This window comes from Ahaetulla prasina, chromosome 1 (genome assembly GCF_028640845.1).
Source record: "Ahaetulla prasina isolate Xishuangbanna chromosome 1, ASM2864084v1, whole genome shotgun sequence".
Lineage (NCBI taxonomy): Eukaryota > Metazoa > Chordata > Lepidosauria > Squamata > Colubridae > Ahaetulla > Ahaetulla prasina.
Window position 1 is genome coordinate 58,661,982 of NC_080539.1, and position 19,633 is coordinate 58,681,614.

The following is a 19,633-nucleotide window of genomic DNA, read 5'->3' on the forward strand; positions in this document are numbered from 1 at the left end:
TGAGTCAATGAATAGGCATAGCAACTAAGTCAGCCAATTGGGAGCTGAGACAGACTGGAGCCAGGGTGTGTTTAAGTCTGCAGCTTCTGAGTCTGTGCAGAGTAAGGAAACTGAAACCAGTGTGTGTGAGTGAGCTTGTCTGCTGATCTGAGCTGAAATGAAACTGTGAATCTGCTGTTGGTATTGTAAACATTACTTCATGTATTATTATGTATATAAATAAATGAATGAATCCTGCTGCATCAGTTTATGTGTGTGTGCTTCTGGATTTGTTTTTTGCAACAAACTCTGACAGATGTAGTTTCCATAATCTATTATTTATTCTCAAAAAACTCATGTTTCTAACCTAATCATGAGGTGTAAAGAGCACATTAGAATTCAAAAATAATTCAGTTTTGGCTTTCCAACAATGAAATCTTTATCCATGGAAGGATGGCATACTTGTTCTATTCACTCTTGTCCGTCCCTTAAATCAGACATCCAGGCATCTCTCCAAATAAATTCTTGATAGTCTTGAGCACGCTCTACTTTATCTTGGTGAAGTAAGGCAAGTTCCTAAGCTACATTACCATGCTATTGATGGCTACTAACGGAAAAAGTGAGAGCCAGTTTGATGTGGTTAAGGCATCAGGTCAGAAACAAGGAGACTCTGGATTTTAGCCCTGACATGGGCATAAAGCCAAATGGGTGACTTAGGCCAATCACATTCTCTCAGCCTTAGGAAGGAGGAAATGGCAAACCACATCTGAAAAACCTTGCCAAGAAATTCTCTGGAATTAGACATGATTGAATGCAAGAAAAAAAAATAGGAAAGGTCATTTATCCAATTATAGTTATATTAAAGTAACATTATAAACAAATTACTTGTACCATATGCAGTGAGTAAAGTGCATGATTATGATTACAATGAATGGACTGTATGATTACGCATGTTGCAGCAGAATGACTTGAAAAAATTCTGACTTAACAAAAGTTAAGTCCAGTTACATACATTTCTATCATTTGTCTATAGTGTTTACAAAGTAGAAAGAATAATTAATTTAATTTTTTAATCTCAATATTGCTATAGGTCGGTGATGGTGAACCTATGACACGCGTGCCACAGGTAGCACGCGTAGCCATATCAGCGGGTACGTGAGCTTAGCTGCCACCAAAAGTTGGCAAAAAGGCTGTTTCTGGCATTCAGAGGACCTTTGGGGGATGGGGAAGGCCCTGGAGGCTGGGGACAGCAAAAAATGGGCCTTCCAGTCCCACCAGAAGTTGGTGGGGAAGGCTATTTTCACCTCCGCCAGACTACTGAAAGGCTCTGGAGCCAGGTGAGAGAGAAAAACAGGCCTACGGGACCATCGCGTGCCAGGAGCAGAAGGAGTGGGGGGGGGTCGCACATGCGTGAGGAAGGAGTGCATAGAATTATGGGTGTGGTCACACATGACCCTCCCCACCCTTCCTGGCACACAATGGCAAAAAGGTTAGCCATCACTGCTATAGGTGGTCAATTTGAGTGAAAATTCTCCTTTTTTCATCCAACAGATAATTTTTTTGTCCAATTTATCTATTTGAACAATTGCTTTTCCACAGGATGAGGTGCTCAGAATTGTCCTGACTGATTGTCTCCTTGCCCTCAGGTAGTCAAAACTAGGAAATGGTCATACACAGTAATTTTTTAAGGATTATTCACAACAAAACTTCTTAATTGCTGTTACAGCCTCTATTAAACAGAAGTAGTAGAAAAAATAAAGCATAAATAAAGCAACTATACAGTATATATACAGAAAAAGATGTGAGCCAAAATAAATACTAAAACTTATAAAGTCTTGTCTCATACAGCAGTGTTAACAATAGTTCAAAAGAAGAAAGTGTAGAAAATTGACATGACAATACCAAGAGATAGTGGAATAGAAGACAAAGAATTGGAGAAGATCAAAAAAAGTATCAAGATCTCAAAAAATGAAATAATGAAAAACTGTTATTACAAATTCTTTTATTTCAGTTTCTTTTTTATTTTTTTCTACCTCCTTTATCCAAACTACATTCTTGTTGTATTTGAAGGCCAACACCAGCTAAAGAACTGGCAACTGTGATTTCACACTGTTGTCTTCACTCTGGATAGGAGAACCATCAAAATAAAGACACCAAGTCATGCCCTTCATCCAAGTAGTTACATTGACAGACTCTACTTACCAAGGTGGATGTGGAATATCTGCAAGAACTACTGGGACCACAAAATAGATAAAAGTCATAGAAAATAATAATTAATTAATTAATAATTAATTAATTAATTATAAAAAATAATTAATAATAATATAAGGGGCGTGCATAAGAGCACAAAAGTGCCTACCATTCCTGTCCTATTGTTCTCTTTATTATATCTAATTAATATAGCTATGCATATCCTTTACATACATACATACATACACACACACATATATATACATATATATATAATATTTGTTTTCTGAGGTTTTTGCGGGTGTTTGTATGTAGGTCTTTGGTTATTCGGGTTTTTTCCCGTGTAAAATTGGAAGTGTCTTGGCGACGTTTCGACGAAGTCTCATTCGTCATCTTCAGGCTTCAGCTTCGTGCTTCTGGAAGCAATGTGTGATTGCAGCTGTTTCTTCCTTTTTAACAGCTAGTGGGGGTTTGAACTGATTGGGTGGGAGCTTGGCTGTGCTCTGATTGGATGGGGGGTTTTTTGTGCTCTGATTGGATGGGGGTGTGCCCTGTTTGGGTGGGGGCTCAGATTAGTCTGAGTTGCAGGGGGATTTGAGCTGGTGAGCTGCATTGCTGTTGTTTGGCTTTGTGGTCGTGGTCGTGCTACATCTTCATAGCGGGTGTCAGTCTGCTGCATGTATGGATTGGAGGGGTTTGAAATGGCTAATGTTGCAGCTGCGGTCTGGCTTCTGGTCCTTGGTCGTGCTTCATGATCAGTGTGCTTCCCTCCAGAGATCATCTACCAACATGACCAAGGCCGTTTCCATGCTGTAACCAGGCCGGAAGCCGGACTGGAACAGGTCCAGATAGACAGTTTCATCCAGGTACTGGGGAAAATGTCTTGCCACCACACTCTCAACAACCTTCGCCACAAAACGAAGGTTAGAGACAGGACCAGTGGTGGGATTCAAGTAATTTAACAACCGGTTCTCTGCCCTAATAATTTCTTCCAACAACCAGTTTGCCAAACTGCTCAGAAAGTTAACAACCGGTTCTCCCGAAGTGGTGCGAACTGGCTGAATCCCACCACTGGACAGGACGATAATTTGCCAAAACAGCTGGATCCAGGGAGGGCTTCTTGAGGAGGGGCCTCACCACAGTCTCTTTCAAGGTGGTAGGGAAGACACTCTCCACCAGAGAAGCGTTGACAATTCCCTGAGCCAGCCTCGTGTAACCTCCCGGTGGCCAGTACCAGCCAGGAGGACACGGATCCAATAAACATGTGGTCGCATTCAGCCTCCCCATATGGTTAACTGTGTGATGAACCATAATAATAATAATAATAATAATAATAATAATAATAATAATAATAATAATAATAATAATAATAATAATAATAATAATAATAATGATGTTGAATATTGCATTGCCATGCAATCTATTTTTAGTTATTATTATATGTCTATCCATTCTAGACTTTCCATCAAAACCACTCACCATTTAAATTTTGCCCAATTCTCCATTCCCCATCAATAGAGGGATCTGCTATTGGCCCTGTGAGAATTCTGGAATCGAAGGCTGTATCATCATCTTCCAAACCATTTATAAAGAAACTAATTCTGTTGTGATGAACCTATAAATTGACATGTGGAACAGAAAATCTTGTAAAAAACAGTAATCCTACAAGTGTCTGTCAAATTAGCTTGTGATATACTGTGCCAAATTTTCAATACAATCAAGTAAAGATCAGCAATTTGTATTTAATAACAATTTTCCATTAGAAAAAATTAAATTCATGAAAATAGAAAGATGCTCAATAGTTAAATTAAGGAAGCCTCAAAAGTTCAAAACTGAGTAAAATTAAAAAATATTTTAGTTCCAAGAGTTTCACATATAATATTAATAACATTTGGCATCAGTGTAATATAATCATCTCTGTACATATTGTATATGATAACATTAAAAAATCTATGAAACAATATTTATTACATTTATATAGCCATGCATCTCATTGAAAAGTGACTCTAGGTAGCACACAATTAAAAATATTCATAAAATTAAAATATTAAAACAAGTACAACTAACAAACATCAACAATATTATTGGTAACAAATTGGCTGAGAAAATTTATGTAGAAGGTAGTACAGCCATTTCATTGAATAGTCATATCCTTGTAATCCCCAAGCCTGCTGGCACATGCGTGTTTAGAGATTTCTGGAAGGTTGAAAAGGATGGGGCCGAAGATGCTTTTTAAAGAGGCAACTGGATTCTTTTTTGTTTTTCTTTGAAGATGTTTTGCTTCTCATCCAAGAAGCTTCTTCAGTTGTGATTTAATGGTGGGAAATGGAATGATTTATATTTCTTACTGTCATCTGGTCATTAGCACTCTTTCTGAGAGTTGTTGAGGCCACTTGGAGGTTTATCTGTGCTCTCAGGGTCACCTGACTAGTACAAATGGATGTGGAGAGGTTCCACTCAGAAGTAGCCACAAGAAAATATATTGAAGACTAGCTGGATACCCGTGCTCCACTACGAAACTATGTGATTGGGCTTGATAAATCGACACTTACAGCTTGAAAATTAATGAGTAGTTACCATCGGCCTCTCCTCTCCCTTTCTCTCCCTCAGGCTTGCCCCACAGAAGCCTCTCCTATGTTATCCCCTTATCTCCCTCAATCTAACTCCTTAGCATCAGAGTGTATTCATAATAGTATAAGAAATACTAATTATCTGATGGTCATTTTGAAAAATCCTTTCTTAGCGAGCACCTAGAAGCCAAGAGGAACATACGTGCCAAATTTCAAGTTTGTAGGCTTTACGGTTCTGGAGATTTCATGATGATGTGTGAGTGGTATTTCTCTTTTATATATAGGTTATCCTGCAATATTCCTTTATCTCCTGTGAGTATAGGAGAACTGTTGTTGTTAAGCATTCCAGTCATTTTTTATGACTTTATTGTTTAGTGACAGAAACTCCAGTTCCAATTGCTATTGTAAGTCAAGCATTAGCTGTATATCAAAGGGTCAGTTTTCACAATGGAAGCACTCTCCCTTCATAGATGTAATAAGAAGTAACACTCTCTTCTGGTATCCCTATTTTCTATCGTATGTTAAGTCCATGAGTCAAACATAATAATAATTCACATGTTTAGTAGCAGGATATTAGTTTCACTTCAGCTTTTGCATGTTACAATTTAGGCAAAATCACATTTTATGGGTGAACTTGGATTGAGATCCTTATGGAAACTTATATTGTATTGTGCTTTGTACAGAAAGCATTAAGATGCAACTTCAGAATATTTCTAGCTCTTACTTAAAAATCTGAAAGTACTGCCAAATTTGTTAAAACAAACAAACTAAAAAAAAAACAGATCATGGTGAATTGGAAAGGAATTGTGAATAATCTTTCAATAGTGTATACACAGGAAACATTTAATTTGAAATAAACTGAATTTTAGCTGTATTTTACCCAAGACAGTACATTTTATTTTCTAGCACTTTGTGGGGAAGTCATGGAGTAAAAGGCACATTAACTCTTAATAAATTGTTTAATCCAGTTTAAAGTATAGCAATCTCCTTTAAAGTCATTTCAGAGTTTAGAAAACATGGAGTCTCATATACAACTTTAAAAGGACCCAATAAACAGGAAAACACTTGGAAACTGCAATATCTACATCTTCTCTTACATTCTGTAGCCATCTATTTCTATATTTATTTGGTGCTTCTGATTTTCTCTAGACCAGTTTTTTTACTGCAGAACAAGCAAAACAATAACACACTTTTTCCCCCATGAAGATAGTATGTTTTGAACTAATGTTGACACACTGCAGTCGAATTCTACATGTCTGGGGTGTTCATCAGGTGTGTCTTCTAACTCAGTTGTGTTAGCCATATTTGGCTATGCAATGTAAAGGATCTAAACGGGAATAAAATATTTCCCAACTAATAATATAAATATTAGAAGTCTGTCAACTAAATTTTGCACAATAGCATTAGATATTGCTAGGTAATGCTTTTGGGAATTCACAACCAAGCTTGACTCTCTAACCCCACTAATTCTTTTTACCAAACCCCTTGAGATTCCCATGTTCTCCTTGCAGGATTAGCTACATGTTTTTCTTCTCAGCAATGTTGTTCATTTTCCATTTTAGAATTTTAATCCCCAATTTGGGGTACTTTGCTTTTCCAGTTACTGTGTTGTATGAATCTTTTTTTTCCACAAGAAAATCCAACTTATGTCCAAATTCACTTCCAAGAAAGCCTTATAATAGTTTCAATCTAATGTAACATTATTTACCTAATTTGGGATTCAGGTGTGTTTCATGCAGGAAGAGTAGTGAGATTATTCACAAATACGATATTGCCATGGTATGTGATATGAAAGGATAAGTGCTGTCTTAGTTATGCAAGTAAAAGAATAATACTGTTTTAGTGTATCATATTAACAGTTCCTAGATCTCTCTAACCCTAACTGGGTTAGTTAACTAACAATAGGTTGATAACTAGGCCCCAATTTTTATGTAAATCAGGAAGAGAGAGGGGAAATTAATGAAAAGGACTATTGCATGCCTCAAGGGGACAAATCATAGCATATTCCACACAACTTTCTACATTATAGGAAAATCATAGTGAAAAAAATAGTTGAATGTCATAAAATTACTGCTTAAAAAATATTAGATGATTTAGTGATAAAAGTAATTCCAGAGACACCATCACTCTTATAAAGTTGCCCATGGTGCCTACAAAAATCTTCCTTTAAATTGAGTTGACTCCAGGAGATACATTGATTGGCAACATATATAAGTGATTTACTACTGCCATCTTCTGGGATGTGTTCTGACTTCCCATGTAGGCTACAAGCTGTATTCCCTGGTGGCTTCCCATCCAAGTACATGATTAGATCTGATCCTACTTTACTTTTGTTAGATAAGCCAAATTCAGCTAAGTGCTACCAACAAACTAGATCTAAATTCAAGACAACTACTGTTTCCTTTCTTCCTGTTCTCTATTTCATATTATACTGTAAGCTCTTCTAGGCAGAGTTTTATTCTTTTGCATCTAGTAATGTATTGTTCATTACAATATTAGTGTTATGTGTGTGTACAATTCTCTGCCTCTCTGCCTCTGTCGCTTTCTCTCTCTGTGTGTTTATGTATGTATGTATGTATGTATGTATGTATGTATGTATGTATGTATGTATGTATATGTGTATATATAGTTGAGAGAGGAAGGGAACATATATTCATACACACACACACCCATATATATATATATACTACATATATTCATACATACATTTCAGTGCACAGTATTCTTAAAGTTAGCAAATAATATTCACGTATTGCTTCCTACAGCTGATTACTCAGTATGTACTCCAGATAAAAAATGAATGAGTTTCTTCATTCACATTCTGAAGCTTACCTATAGGCTACTGGACAAGCTGGAAGTGTCTTCTGACATGCACCATGATTAAAGCTAAACTGGTCAATAATTTGGATGCTACGATATATACCTACATGCTAATGGATCACTTCTTCTGTTTTAATAACTCTTGAAAAACCATCATATGTAATAAACCTTTTGTCCTTTCCTGATGCATAGCTTGTTTTAAGGAGCAAGGTGGAGGTTCTATAGAGATTTTGCTGTTATGGCTGTTGTTCCTACTGTTGTTTTTTTCTTTTTGTCACAACAGTATACACAAACAATTGTCATAGATAAAACAATATGTCTTGAAGAAAATATATATATATATATGAGTAAAAAATATGCATCAACTATATTAATTTGATATAATGAAGGGAACAATAGGACAGGAATGGTAGGCACTATTGTGTTCTTATGCACGCCCCTTATAGTCCTCTTAGGAATGGGGTGAGGTCAATAGTGGACAGTTTTGGTTGAAGATTTTGGGATTTTGAGTAGAGACTATGGAGTCAGGTAATGAGTTCCAAGCATTAACAATTCTGTTACAGAAGTCATATTTTCTGCAATCAAGTTTGAAGCGGTTGACATTTAGCTTGAATCTATTTTTTGCTCTTGTAATATTGCGATTGAAGCTGAAGTTGTCTTTTATAGGAAGGATATTGCAATAGATGATTTTGTGTGTTAAGCATAGGTCATGTCGAAGTCGATGGAGTTGTAAGTTTTCTAATCCCAGGATTTCAAGTCTGTTGGTATAAGGTATTTTGTTGTTTTCGGAGGAGTGAAGAACTCTTCTAGTGAAATATTTCTGGACTCGTTCTATTGTATTTATGTCAGAGATGTGGTATGGGTTCCAGACAGATGAGCTGTATTCAAGAATAGGTCTGGCAAATGTTTTATATGCTCTAGTGTTGCTCCTGACAGTTTATAATAATAACAACAGAGTTGGAAGGGACCTTGGAGGCCTTCTAGTCCAACCCCTTGCCCAGGCAGGAAACCCTACACCATCTCAGACAGATGGTTAACCAACATCTTCTTAAAAATTTCCAGTGTTACAACTTCTGCAGGCAAGTTGTTCCACTTATTAATTATTCTAACTGTCAGGAACTTTCTCCTTAGTTCTAAGTTGCTTCTTTCCTTGATCAGTTTCCACCCATTGCTTCTTGTTCTACCCTCAGGTGCTTTGGAGAACAGCCCAACTCCCTCTTCTTTGTGGCAACCCCTGAGATATTGGAACACTGCTATCATGTTTGCAGAAATCTATTTCCATTTTGCATAAACAAGTACTTGTGAGTTTAAAGGGATGACTTGTCTTTTCAAATAGATGCTGAGAAAAGCTAGAGTACTTTAATCTGCCTTGATATCCACTCTAATCAAATCAAATGAGACTGGAATAATTGCATCCTAGAAGCACTGAATGTGTGAGAAGAAACAAAAAGGTTATGAAAAGGCAGAGTAATTCGGTGCAAAAGCAAAAGTGAAGTTTTGCAAAATTCATTTGGAAAATCAGGACATAAGTGTTCAATAGTCCCTTTCTATTGTCAATACAGCTGCATACATTTCAGACCAATATAAAAAGCTACAGTTATCTATAAATTAAGCCAGAAATGTTATCATTAATGATTCAGGCAGCTTAGACGGTACTAAAATTTTAAGGAAAGAGACTGTGAAATGAATAGAAATAGATTTTTATTATGAACATTTGCTTCCCTGAATAAATAGAATATACGGGTCCTTGGGTTTATTATTATTTCCAGAAGTAGTCAATATTGTGTGGATTTGAGAAAAAACATGAATTTATTACCTTTCCCATGAAAAATCTGAAGCATATTATCATAATGACTAGCAGTATAGTTTGGTTCAAAAAAGTTTTCACATAAGAGAACATTATCCATTATTCTTCATTAGTTTTATCCATTAACACAGTTTCTTAAAAAGTAGTCCATCCCGAGGGACCCCAAGATCCTTTCAGGGGTCCACAAGATCAACCTTATTTGTCCAATATTTACTTCACACACATGGACCAAAGCAAAACAAAAGAAAATGTCTTTGTGGATCAAAGTGGGTATTGCTTGCCATGTTTTTCCTTTTTCCAGCTCAACACTTTTTTATAGCCTGTTACTGTCTTTTGCTGTTTGACTGTTATCATTATAAAAGATACAGGCTTTTTCTACTTTGTTATTTGTAGCATTATCTCATGTTTTACAACATCTTTGCACACAACACGCAGGCAACATGAAATACAACTAGTGGAAAGTTCTCAGTGGTATTAATGCATAAAAAAGAATGTGGTTCCATCTTCACTGTCTTTACCCAGCCAAAAGCTGATGAACAGCCAATTTTCCTTTATCACATTAGCACAGCCATGAGGGAAACGCATTTGTTCTAGTCAGCTACACTAAAGATACTATTACCAATCTAACATATACATGTTTTATATCAGCAGTATTCTCGGAGTATGAGAGAACCAACAATATATTAACACTAGCATGACAGTTTATTTAAGAAAAGAAAATTGTCTCTGTAGAGGGACAGAAGTTAGAAATGTATGGCTAAAGCTCCGTGTCACCGGCCTAATAAAGGTAATAATTCTTCGGCTTTCTTTATAGCAGGTAACAGTCCAGTGACAGTCCTGTCATATCATTCAAATAAAAATGTTGTCTTTTACAAGTTTAAGTGCACCTTTATTTTTAAGTCAGAAATGAAAGCCACCTTATATTAACTTTTCTTCATAGGCATATTTGTGGTTTGGGTTGGGGATTAGTCTGCTTATCTCTATTAAAGGCTAATTACAGTAAGCTTGAATAATACACCACAGTATCTCCTATCAGGCTCTCTTTTTAATACTGAATCAAGAATTTATAGGGATGAAGCGAAAAAGATGGCTGAGTGGCCCAAAATATCATATTATGTTAAAACCAAGGATTACTAGTTTGTTATCCTTCTGCACCAACTGGCCTTTTTATTATTATTATTATTTTATATTTACATTTATATTATAAATATGGAAGGGTTGCTAGTCTTCAGGTGAGTTCTGATCCTAAAATGGTGACTGGCCTCCATTTTTCAAAGAACAAGTCTCATCAGGTTATAATGCATTCTAAGAAAAGGCCTGCAATTCTCTTTTGTCTATTAAGATGATATAAAACTAAAAAGGACATTCTTTGGCACCGAATTATATAACATAATTCTGTAATTTGCTAGGTTTTGATGGAATAATTTTGTTGGATTCCAGGAACTACACTCATACAAAGCAACAGACAGGTGCTATGTACAGTGCGTAGTCTATGAGGTACTTTCTGCATCTCTTCAAGTGTAAAAGTCTCATCAAGTGTTGCATATCTCAAGAGATGAACTTGAATCAAAAAACACTACAGAGCTGAATCTTTGAAGTGTCTTCCAAGCTCATTTATGCACTAGTGGGGAACTGTTCATACTTTTGTGTATTTCAGAGCATTATACAATAATGTAAGGCTCCATAACCTTACATATACAGTAACTAGTAATTTTATACATAGCATTTTTTACATGCTTTCAAACTGCTAGGTTGGCAAAAGCTAGGATAAGTAACGGGAGCTCACCCCGTTATGCAGCACTAGGGACTTGAACTGCCAACCTTCCAATTGACAAGCTCAGCATCTTAGCCACTGAGCCATTGCATCTCCTTTTATACATACAGAGGTCCAGTTAGGAATGCCTTCCATTTTTCAGTATTAATTTGTGAAAACCAGGATTAAAAGGACCTGCACTTTTCACACTTTGTATAAAGGAGTAAAGCAAAAGTGAACAATCAGTCCATAGAGTAATTATGTTCTCTTCTGGATTATAAAATAGATGATGTAACCATGAGCTGCTGTGCTAAGAATATTTAAGCTCCACTTAAACAGTTGGTCTAATTGATATTGGATAAAAATCTCAAATCTGTGCAACAAGTGATTCCATTTTTGGACACAATCCGTTCCAGTGAACCATCTAAAACATTTATATGAACCAGTTGCTTGGCCTACTAATTAAAGAAATGGATAAAACTCTTGCATACTATTGAATGCCTTTCAGAACCTTCCTAATTTAGTTTATAAGGCTCTTTCTTCAAGCACTTGAACATTTCAATGAGTTAACGATTTTCTTTACACTAGGTGTTACCCACAAACTTAAAGGCCATAATAATGAAGCCATCCCCGGATCCGAGTTCAACAGCTATTGCAGCTCTTAAAGGAAATGGCTTTTTATACCAGTTCAGATACATTTTTTGCCATTTTAATAGATCATCTGTAATTATAGAGATAGGGAAACTACACCAGTTTGGAGAAGGCCAATGAACATAATTAGGGAAGATATTCATAAGACATAAAAATAAAAAATGAAGGAGTTATATATGTTTAGCCTTTAGAAGAGACAACTACAGAATGTGGCAGCACTCTTCAAATATCTGAAAGGTTAATTGACAAAAGCTGTTCATGTTTGTATCAAAACACAGGTGGCAAATAATGAGTTTAATTTACAAGAAGGCAAATTTCAATTACATGTTAGAAAAAGGCTACTAACTAATAGATTAGTTTGACAGTCAAAGCAGTTTCCCAAAGAAGTACTGAGTTTTCTTTCATTGGAAGTAATCAAGACAAAAATGAACAGACATCTTTCTGAAATGCATTAATCTGGATTACTGCATTAAGCAAGGGGTTGGAAGTGATATCCTAAATACACTATCCTAAATACAACTATAATGATTCTATGATTCTATAATCTTTTGGATCTATCTATCTATCTATCTATCTATCTATCTATCTATCTATCTATCTATCTATCTATCTATCTATCTATAAATATATATACACACTATATATAAAATAGTGTGTGTGTATATAAATTAAATTCATATAAGTTAAAAATATTTTTTAAATTATTTAATTTGGGTAAGACAAAAGCTAGTCTTCAGAATTCAGAAGATATATCTCTTTTAGAGGGACTTACTGTCCTGTCTACCTGTGTGCGTTTGGATCCCTTTTAGTGATTACTGGAAAACCTGCATAGTTATGTTGGATTTCATAATATACAATTTACTAAGTAAACTGTACAAGAATAAATAAGAATCAATGCATTTTGTGAAATGTTTTGTGAAATGTATTTTTCCTGCTCATCAAACTCATCAACATCAACTCCGTATTAGTTTGCAGCTTTCTAAAATTAGCATAATACTCCATATGTGTGTTATGCATGTACCATTGGAGGAACATATATGTAGATTGACCTTAAATTCATCAAAGCATTGAAATGTCTATTAGTAACCCACAATCAGTAAACTAAAGCTTAATAAATTTTAACAATGAAAAGATAGAAGATGCAATTTATAAATAATAAGTAATTAAGCATTCTTAATAGGCTTTTTTATGTATGTCATTTTATGAAGCTTATGTAATTCATATTAGTAGAATTATTTTTTAAAAAAGACATTTGTGCTGTATCCCTTCCCCCTGTCTTGTCCATTTTTTTTTCTTCAGCCCAATACTTCAGCTTTTGAATAAGCTCAGTCTACATGAATAGACACTACATTAATTCCAAGGTGAGAAAAAAGATTAAGGTTATGACCAAAATGACAGGTCTATGGCTTCCTTGAATGACTTAATAGAGACAACAAATCAAGAATATTTTTGATGACAATAGATGCAAAAAAATACCATAGGTAATAGAGGTGATGAGAAATTAGTAATGGCTCTCTATTATATAATCAAAACATTCAAGGGTGACATGTTTTATTTTAGTTTTCATTATCTCTAAATATTAACATTTGGCTGGAATTTATTATTTTTAACTAGATTTAGCTACTTAGGTTCATGAAGGTAATCTGTTCATAATTACACAGATACAGATTGAAGTAAAATGAAAATTACTGAAACATTATTTTTAAAATACTAGCTTCCTGAATGAAGCAAAACTGATTTTGGACATCAGTTTTTTAAGAGATCTACATTATTCAAGAATTCTACAAGAAATTACTAAATGTGAGTCTCTTGATTCCTTTGTTCTTTAATATGTAAAAGACACTATCAACAATATGGCGACAGATATTTCAATAAAGCCTAAGACAAACAAGAATTCATAACTATTTATGTTGAGGTATTTGTCATTAAATTAAATGAATTTTATATATTAGTATGAAGTGAATCCATCTCCAAATTATCATTCAATAAATATTTTGGCATTTCTAGAAGTAAAACAGTCAGGCGTCTGGTTGTACACTTCTAAACCCAAACCAAAATAATGGTGGTAAAATTTAGTAACACTTTACTGCATTCCTTTCTCTAGCTAAAATGAAATAAATGTGAGATGAATATATTCCATAACTTAGCTGTGCCATATATGATATGACCTCATTTATAATATAAAAAGAATTGATAGCTTCTTGGCTAAAGTTCTTTGAAGGTAAATGCTATGGGTGCAAAGTTGCCATCAGTCATGCAAGAATAATTCTATCATGATGTTAAATGACGTATGCAGGAATAATTTAAAAACTCTTCCATCTACTGTAATGTAGCACACACTTAAACACACACACTGTATAGAATATATATGTATATGTGTGTGTGTATATATATATATGTATATATATATAGGTCTTTGGTTATTCGGGTTTTCTCCCACGTAAAATTGGAAGTGTCTTGGCGACGTTTCAACGAAGTCTCATTCGTCATCTTCAGGCTTCAGCTTCGTGGTTCTGGGAGCAAGAAGCACGAAGCTGAAGCCTGAAGATGATGAATGAGACTTCGTCGAAACGTCACCAAGACACTTCCAATTTTACGAGGGAGAAAACCCGAATAACCAAAGATATATATATATATATATATATATATATATATATATATATATATATATATATATATATATATATATATATATATATATATTTGTTTTCTGAGGTTTTCACGGTGTTTGTATATAGGTCTTTGGTTGTTCGGGTTTTCTCCCGTAAAATTGGAAGTGTCTTGGCGACGTTTCAACGAAGTCTCATTCGTCATCTTCAGGCTTCAGCTTCGTGCTTCTGGGAGCAATGTGATCGCAGCTGTTTCTTCCTTTTAACTGCTAGTGGGGTTTGAACTGATTGGGTGGGAGCTTGGCTGTGCTCTGATTGGATGGGGTTTTCTGTGCTCTGATTGGCTGGGGTGTGTCCTGTGTTGGTGGGGGCTTGGTTGTGCTCAGTCTAATCTGTGCTGCAGGGGGATTTGAGCTGGTGAGCTGCACTGCTGCTGTTTGGCTTCGTGTTCGTGGTCGTGCTACATCTTCGTAGTGGGTGTCAGTCTGCTGCATGTATGGATTGGAGGGGTTTGAAGTGGCTAATGTTGCAGCTGCGGTCTGGCTTCTGGTCCTTGGTCGTGCTTCCTGATCAGTGTGGGTTTGGGTGTGCTTTCTGGGTGGATGTGTGGTGGTGACATCCTGTGTGGACCTCGTGAGTGTGGGTCTGGTGTCATTCCTCGTGTTAGGGACACGTTTGTCAATAAGGGCAGGTTTCAAATGGCTGGTAGGCGGAGGTATCATCTCGTTTGTTCATGCTGTGTGGGCGTTTTCTATCTCGATGGCTTCTCTGATTATTCTGTTGTTAAAGTGTTCAGTTTTGGCGATAGTTCTGGTCTTTTAAAGTCAATATCGTGTCCTGTGACTTTAAAGTGTTGGACCAGGGAAGAAGTTGGTTCCTCTTTTTTGAATGAGTTCTTGTGTTCTTCAATGCGTGCACTTATTCTTCTGTTGGTTTGTCCAATGTATGTGGTGGGGCAGGCGGTGCATGGGATTTCATATACTCCTTGATTTTCTAACTCAATTTTGTCTTTGGGGTTTCTTAGGATGGTGGATATTTTTTGGTTTGTGCAGAAAGCTGTCTTGATGTTATGTTTGTGGAGGATCTTGCTGATTCTGTCTGTGGTGCCTTTTATATATGGGAGGAGGGCTGTGCCATTTTCTTGCTCTCTGTCTTGGGTTTTAGTGGGGGGTTCTTTTTGGATTAGTTTGGTAATCTTATTTCTCTGGAATCCATTGGATGTTAGTACGTTTGTGAGAGTGTGTAGTTCGGTTTTTAGGTGTTGTTCGTCAGCTAAGCATTTTGTTCTAGAGATGAGTGTCTTGGCTACGGAGTTGATCTGTGCTGGGTGGTGGTGTGAGAGTGCATGCAGATAGCGGTTTGTGTGTTTTCTTCTGGTAGATGGTGTGTCCTAGGGAGCCATTGGGTTTCTTGTAGACTAAGACATCTAGGAAGGGAAGTTGGTTGTTAACTTCTGTTTCCATGGTGAACTGTATTTTGGGGTGTAGGCTATTGAGGTGTGTGAGGAAGTTGTCAAGTTTTTCTTTCCCGTGTGGCCAGATTATGAAGGTGTCTACGATCTGAGCCAGAGTTTGGGTTTGTGATCAGATTTTTCTAGTGCTTGGGTTTCAAAGTGTTCCATGTAGAGGTTGGCAATGACAGGTGAGAGGGTGATCCCATGGGTGCGCCTTCTATTTGTTTGTATTTTTGTCCGTTATAGATGAAGTATGTGTTGGATAGGCAGTGGTTGGTCAGATCTAGTATGTGCTTGGGGGGGTTATATTTGTTTTGGATAGCTGTCAAGGCTTCTTTGATTGGCACTTGGGTGAAGAGGGATATGACATCAAAGCTCACGAGTAGGTCGCTGGGCTGTAAGTTTTGTTTCTTTATGATCTCTATGAACTGGAATGAGTTTTTACGTGTGAGGCGATGGATTCTGCATAGGGCTGTAGTTGTTTGGCGAGAAATTTGGCTAGGTTTTGTAGAGGTGAGCCTATGGAGCTGACTATGGGTCTGAGTGGGGGTTCCTTCTTTGTGTATCTTGGGAGGCCGAGAGCTTAGGGCATCTGGATGATTTCTCTGGGAATGATTCTTTGTTGGATTTCTTCGCTGATGGGGAGGCTTTTATTTTGGATCTAGTGGTTTTTCTAGGTAGGTGGTGGGGTCTGTTTTAGGGGCTTGTATGCAGGGTCTTGGAGTAGGTTGGTTAATTTGGTTTGGTAGTCAGATGTGTTCATAACCACCGTGGCGTTGCCCTTGTCTGCTGGTAGGATTATTATGCTGGTATCTTTTTTCAGGTTAAGTAGTGCTGTCTGTTCCTCTTTGGGTAAGTTGCTTTTGGGTGGCTTGCTGCTGCAGAGGATGTTGGTGATTTCGAGTCTGATTTTGTTAGCGTCATCGGGGTTGATTTTGGTCAGGCTGGTTTCAACTCCGCATATAATGGTCTCAGTGGGGATGTATTTGGGAGTGACTGCAAAGTTGAATCCTTTGGAAAGGACATCGGTTTCAGCTTTGGTGAATATATATGTATATTATAATATATATGCATACATATATATATATATATATATATATATATGTATGCAGGTTTTGGTATGTTCGGGTCTGCATACATATACCTGTGAAAACCTACGAAAACATATATATATATGTACACACACACACACACACACACACAGTGTAGTGTAACACACACACACATACACACACACACACACATATAAATAAATTCAACATGTGCATGCTCATGAAAACTACTGAATCAATAACTAAATTAAAAAAAAAGCAAGGGGAGATGTAAAAACTGCAGAAAATAACTGATGTACCATAGAAAAGAGGTTAAATGCAGTAAGTACAATACCATCGGGTCTCCTCTTCCTTGAGGTTTTGCTTTAGACGTGCAATGGTTAATTACATCAAAGGATAAGAACTCAATGGTTATGGGTCAATGAACCGTGTAGGGGTTAATAAGGCAGTGGTCACAGGTAAAAATGAGTTTGCTGGTATCGTAATCTCTCATTCCAGTATTATAAATAGTAATGGTTTTCTCCCAGTGAGGGCAGGAGAGTTTTTATTAGAAAACCCGTATGAATGCATGCAGGGGAAAAGGGCAATTATCTTGTTTCTTTTTTTCCCTTTCTTTTGGAAGAATTCTTCAGAAATATAAAGTCTTTTTTGAGTACAATGGTATACATTAAGATAGGCTTATTTTTCCTGATCTTTAAATGTGAAGATATTTTCTAACTTTAAAGTGAGAAAAGTATGGTGTATTTCCCAGTTAATTTATAAGAAGGGGGGAGACATCGTAAGGTTAGGAAGAGAACAAGAACAGTAAAAGTAAAAGTCCAGTTCAGGAAATTCTGTTGGCTGTCCACTTTATTTTCTATGTAAATAAAGTATCTAATTTTGGTATAAAGAGGCCTGATTGGATCAGAGAGACCTACATTATCATTTTCTATCCATTTGAGATTTCCTGACTAAAGTGCATGTCCATAGATGTTTGTTCTTCATCACAAATAGGAAAAAATTATCTGTATCAAGTGCTTACAACAAATACATCTGGAAAAAAGCATGATAATGCAAAATCTTGTAAAGAATGAAAACAATGGTCTGTCTATCCTGTTATCCACTTAAGCTAGAGGCAGTCTAATACATTGTGATTTGTTTGCTGCTTATGAACTCAGGGGAGAAGGTGAGAGGACAATACATATCTACTGACAAATTCAAGTACACACCCAAACACACTTGCAGACACAAATAGAAATTACTAAAACAAAAAATTACTGATCAGCATGGTCAAATATACACACATATCCATAAATGATACAGAACCCAGAGGCAGAGAACATGGCAATGAAAGAAGAAAGTCACAAAATGACAGGAGAGTGGCTTAATAGAGCACAGAGTTCAAGGTAAATATAGAAATAGAGTGAAGTAAAGGATACCTTGATGTGGAGGAAGCCTATTGAAGGAGAGAATGATAAAAGACACAATGGAGAAAAAGTGTGAAAGAATGGAGTCAGCAGATAGATCATTCATGGTTGGAGTGTAATGAAAGAGGCATAGCATTGTTAGTGGACTGATCAAAGAAAACAGGCTAAAAAGCATAGCAAAGGAAGGAGGAAGGAAGGAAGTGGCGAAAACAGAATAACAGAGTTGGAAGGGACCTTGGAGGTTGGAAAGGACCTTAGTCCACTTCCCTGCTCAGGCAGGAGCCCTTATACCATTTCAGGCAAATGGTTATCCAATCTTCTTAAAAACATCCAGGGTTGGAGCACCCATAACTTCTAGAGGCAATCCATTCCACTGATTAATTGTTCTAACTCTCAGGAAATTCCTCCTTAATTCTAGGTTAGTTCTTTCCTGATTAGTTTCCATTCATTGCTTCTTGTCCTGCCTTCAGGTGCTTTGGAGAATAGGATGACCCACTCTTCTTTGTGTAACAAGTTTGTGCTACCTAAAAGAAGCCCATTAGTTATTATTCAGGCCACTGACATAAATCTCTGTGAATTTGATATGGAGAATATTCTTATCACCAAATCCAGAGGAATATAACTTTAATTCTCCAGTGAACTGTATCTCTTCTGGAGAACCCTTATTCTTACATCTTTTTAGCTATAAGGCAGAAACATGGTTTTTGAGACTGGCAGTGTGATGACTCAGGGCTGGGCACAGAAGCAACACACCTGGAACGAAGATTTAAACCCCCCTCCCTTTATTGCTCCAACTTTCCCCCAAAAGTCCCACCATTCACTGCAAGTCCAGGAACAAAACATGCACCTCCAATAGTTCTTAACAGATTAACAGAGTTGGAAGGGACCTTATAGGTCATCTAGTCCATCCTCCCACTCAAGCAGGAGCCCCTATACCATTTCTGACAAATGGCAGTCCAATCTTTTCTTGAAAGTCTCAAGTGATAAAGCTTCCACAACTTCCGAAGGCAAGCTGTTCCATTGGTTGATTGTTCTCACTGTCAGAAAGTTCCTCTTCATTTCTAGTTTGAATCTCTCTTGGTCAGTTTCCATCCATTATTCCTTGTCTGGCCTTCAGGTGCTTTGGAAAACAGCCTGACCCCCTCAAATATTGGAACACTGCTATCATGTCTCCCCTGGTCCTTCTCTTCATTAGACTAGCCATGCCCAGTTCCTGTAACCATTCTTCGTATGTTTTAGTCTACAGTCCCCTAAACATCCTGGTTGCTCTCCTCTGCACTTTTTCTAGAGTCTCAACATCTTTTTTTATAGTGCGGTGACCAAAACTGGATGCAGTACTCTAG

General features: G+C 36.7%; 1 protein-coding gene across 1 annotated transcript in view; it reads right to left on the reverse strand.

The window, feature by feature from the left end:
• USH2A (usherin) overlaps positions 1-19,633 on the reverse strand; it is a 587,033-nt gene that overhangs the window by 534,322 nt on the left and 33,078 nt on the right. Inside the window, exon 3 of the mRNA XM_058169610.1 lies at positions 3,649-3,784. Within this exon, the coding sequence (XP_058025593.1) occupies positions 3,649-3,784 (136 nt within the window). The remainder of the gene's footprint in view (positions 1-3,648; positions 3,785-19,633) is intronic.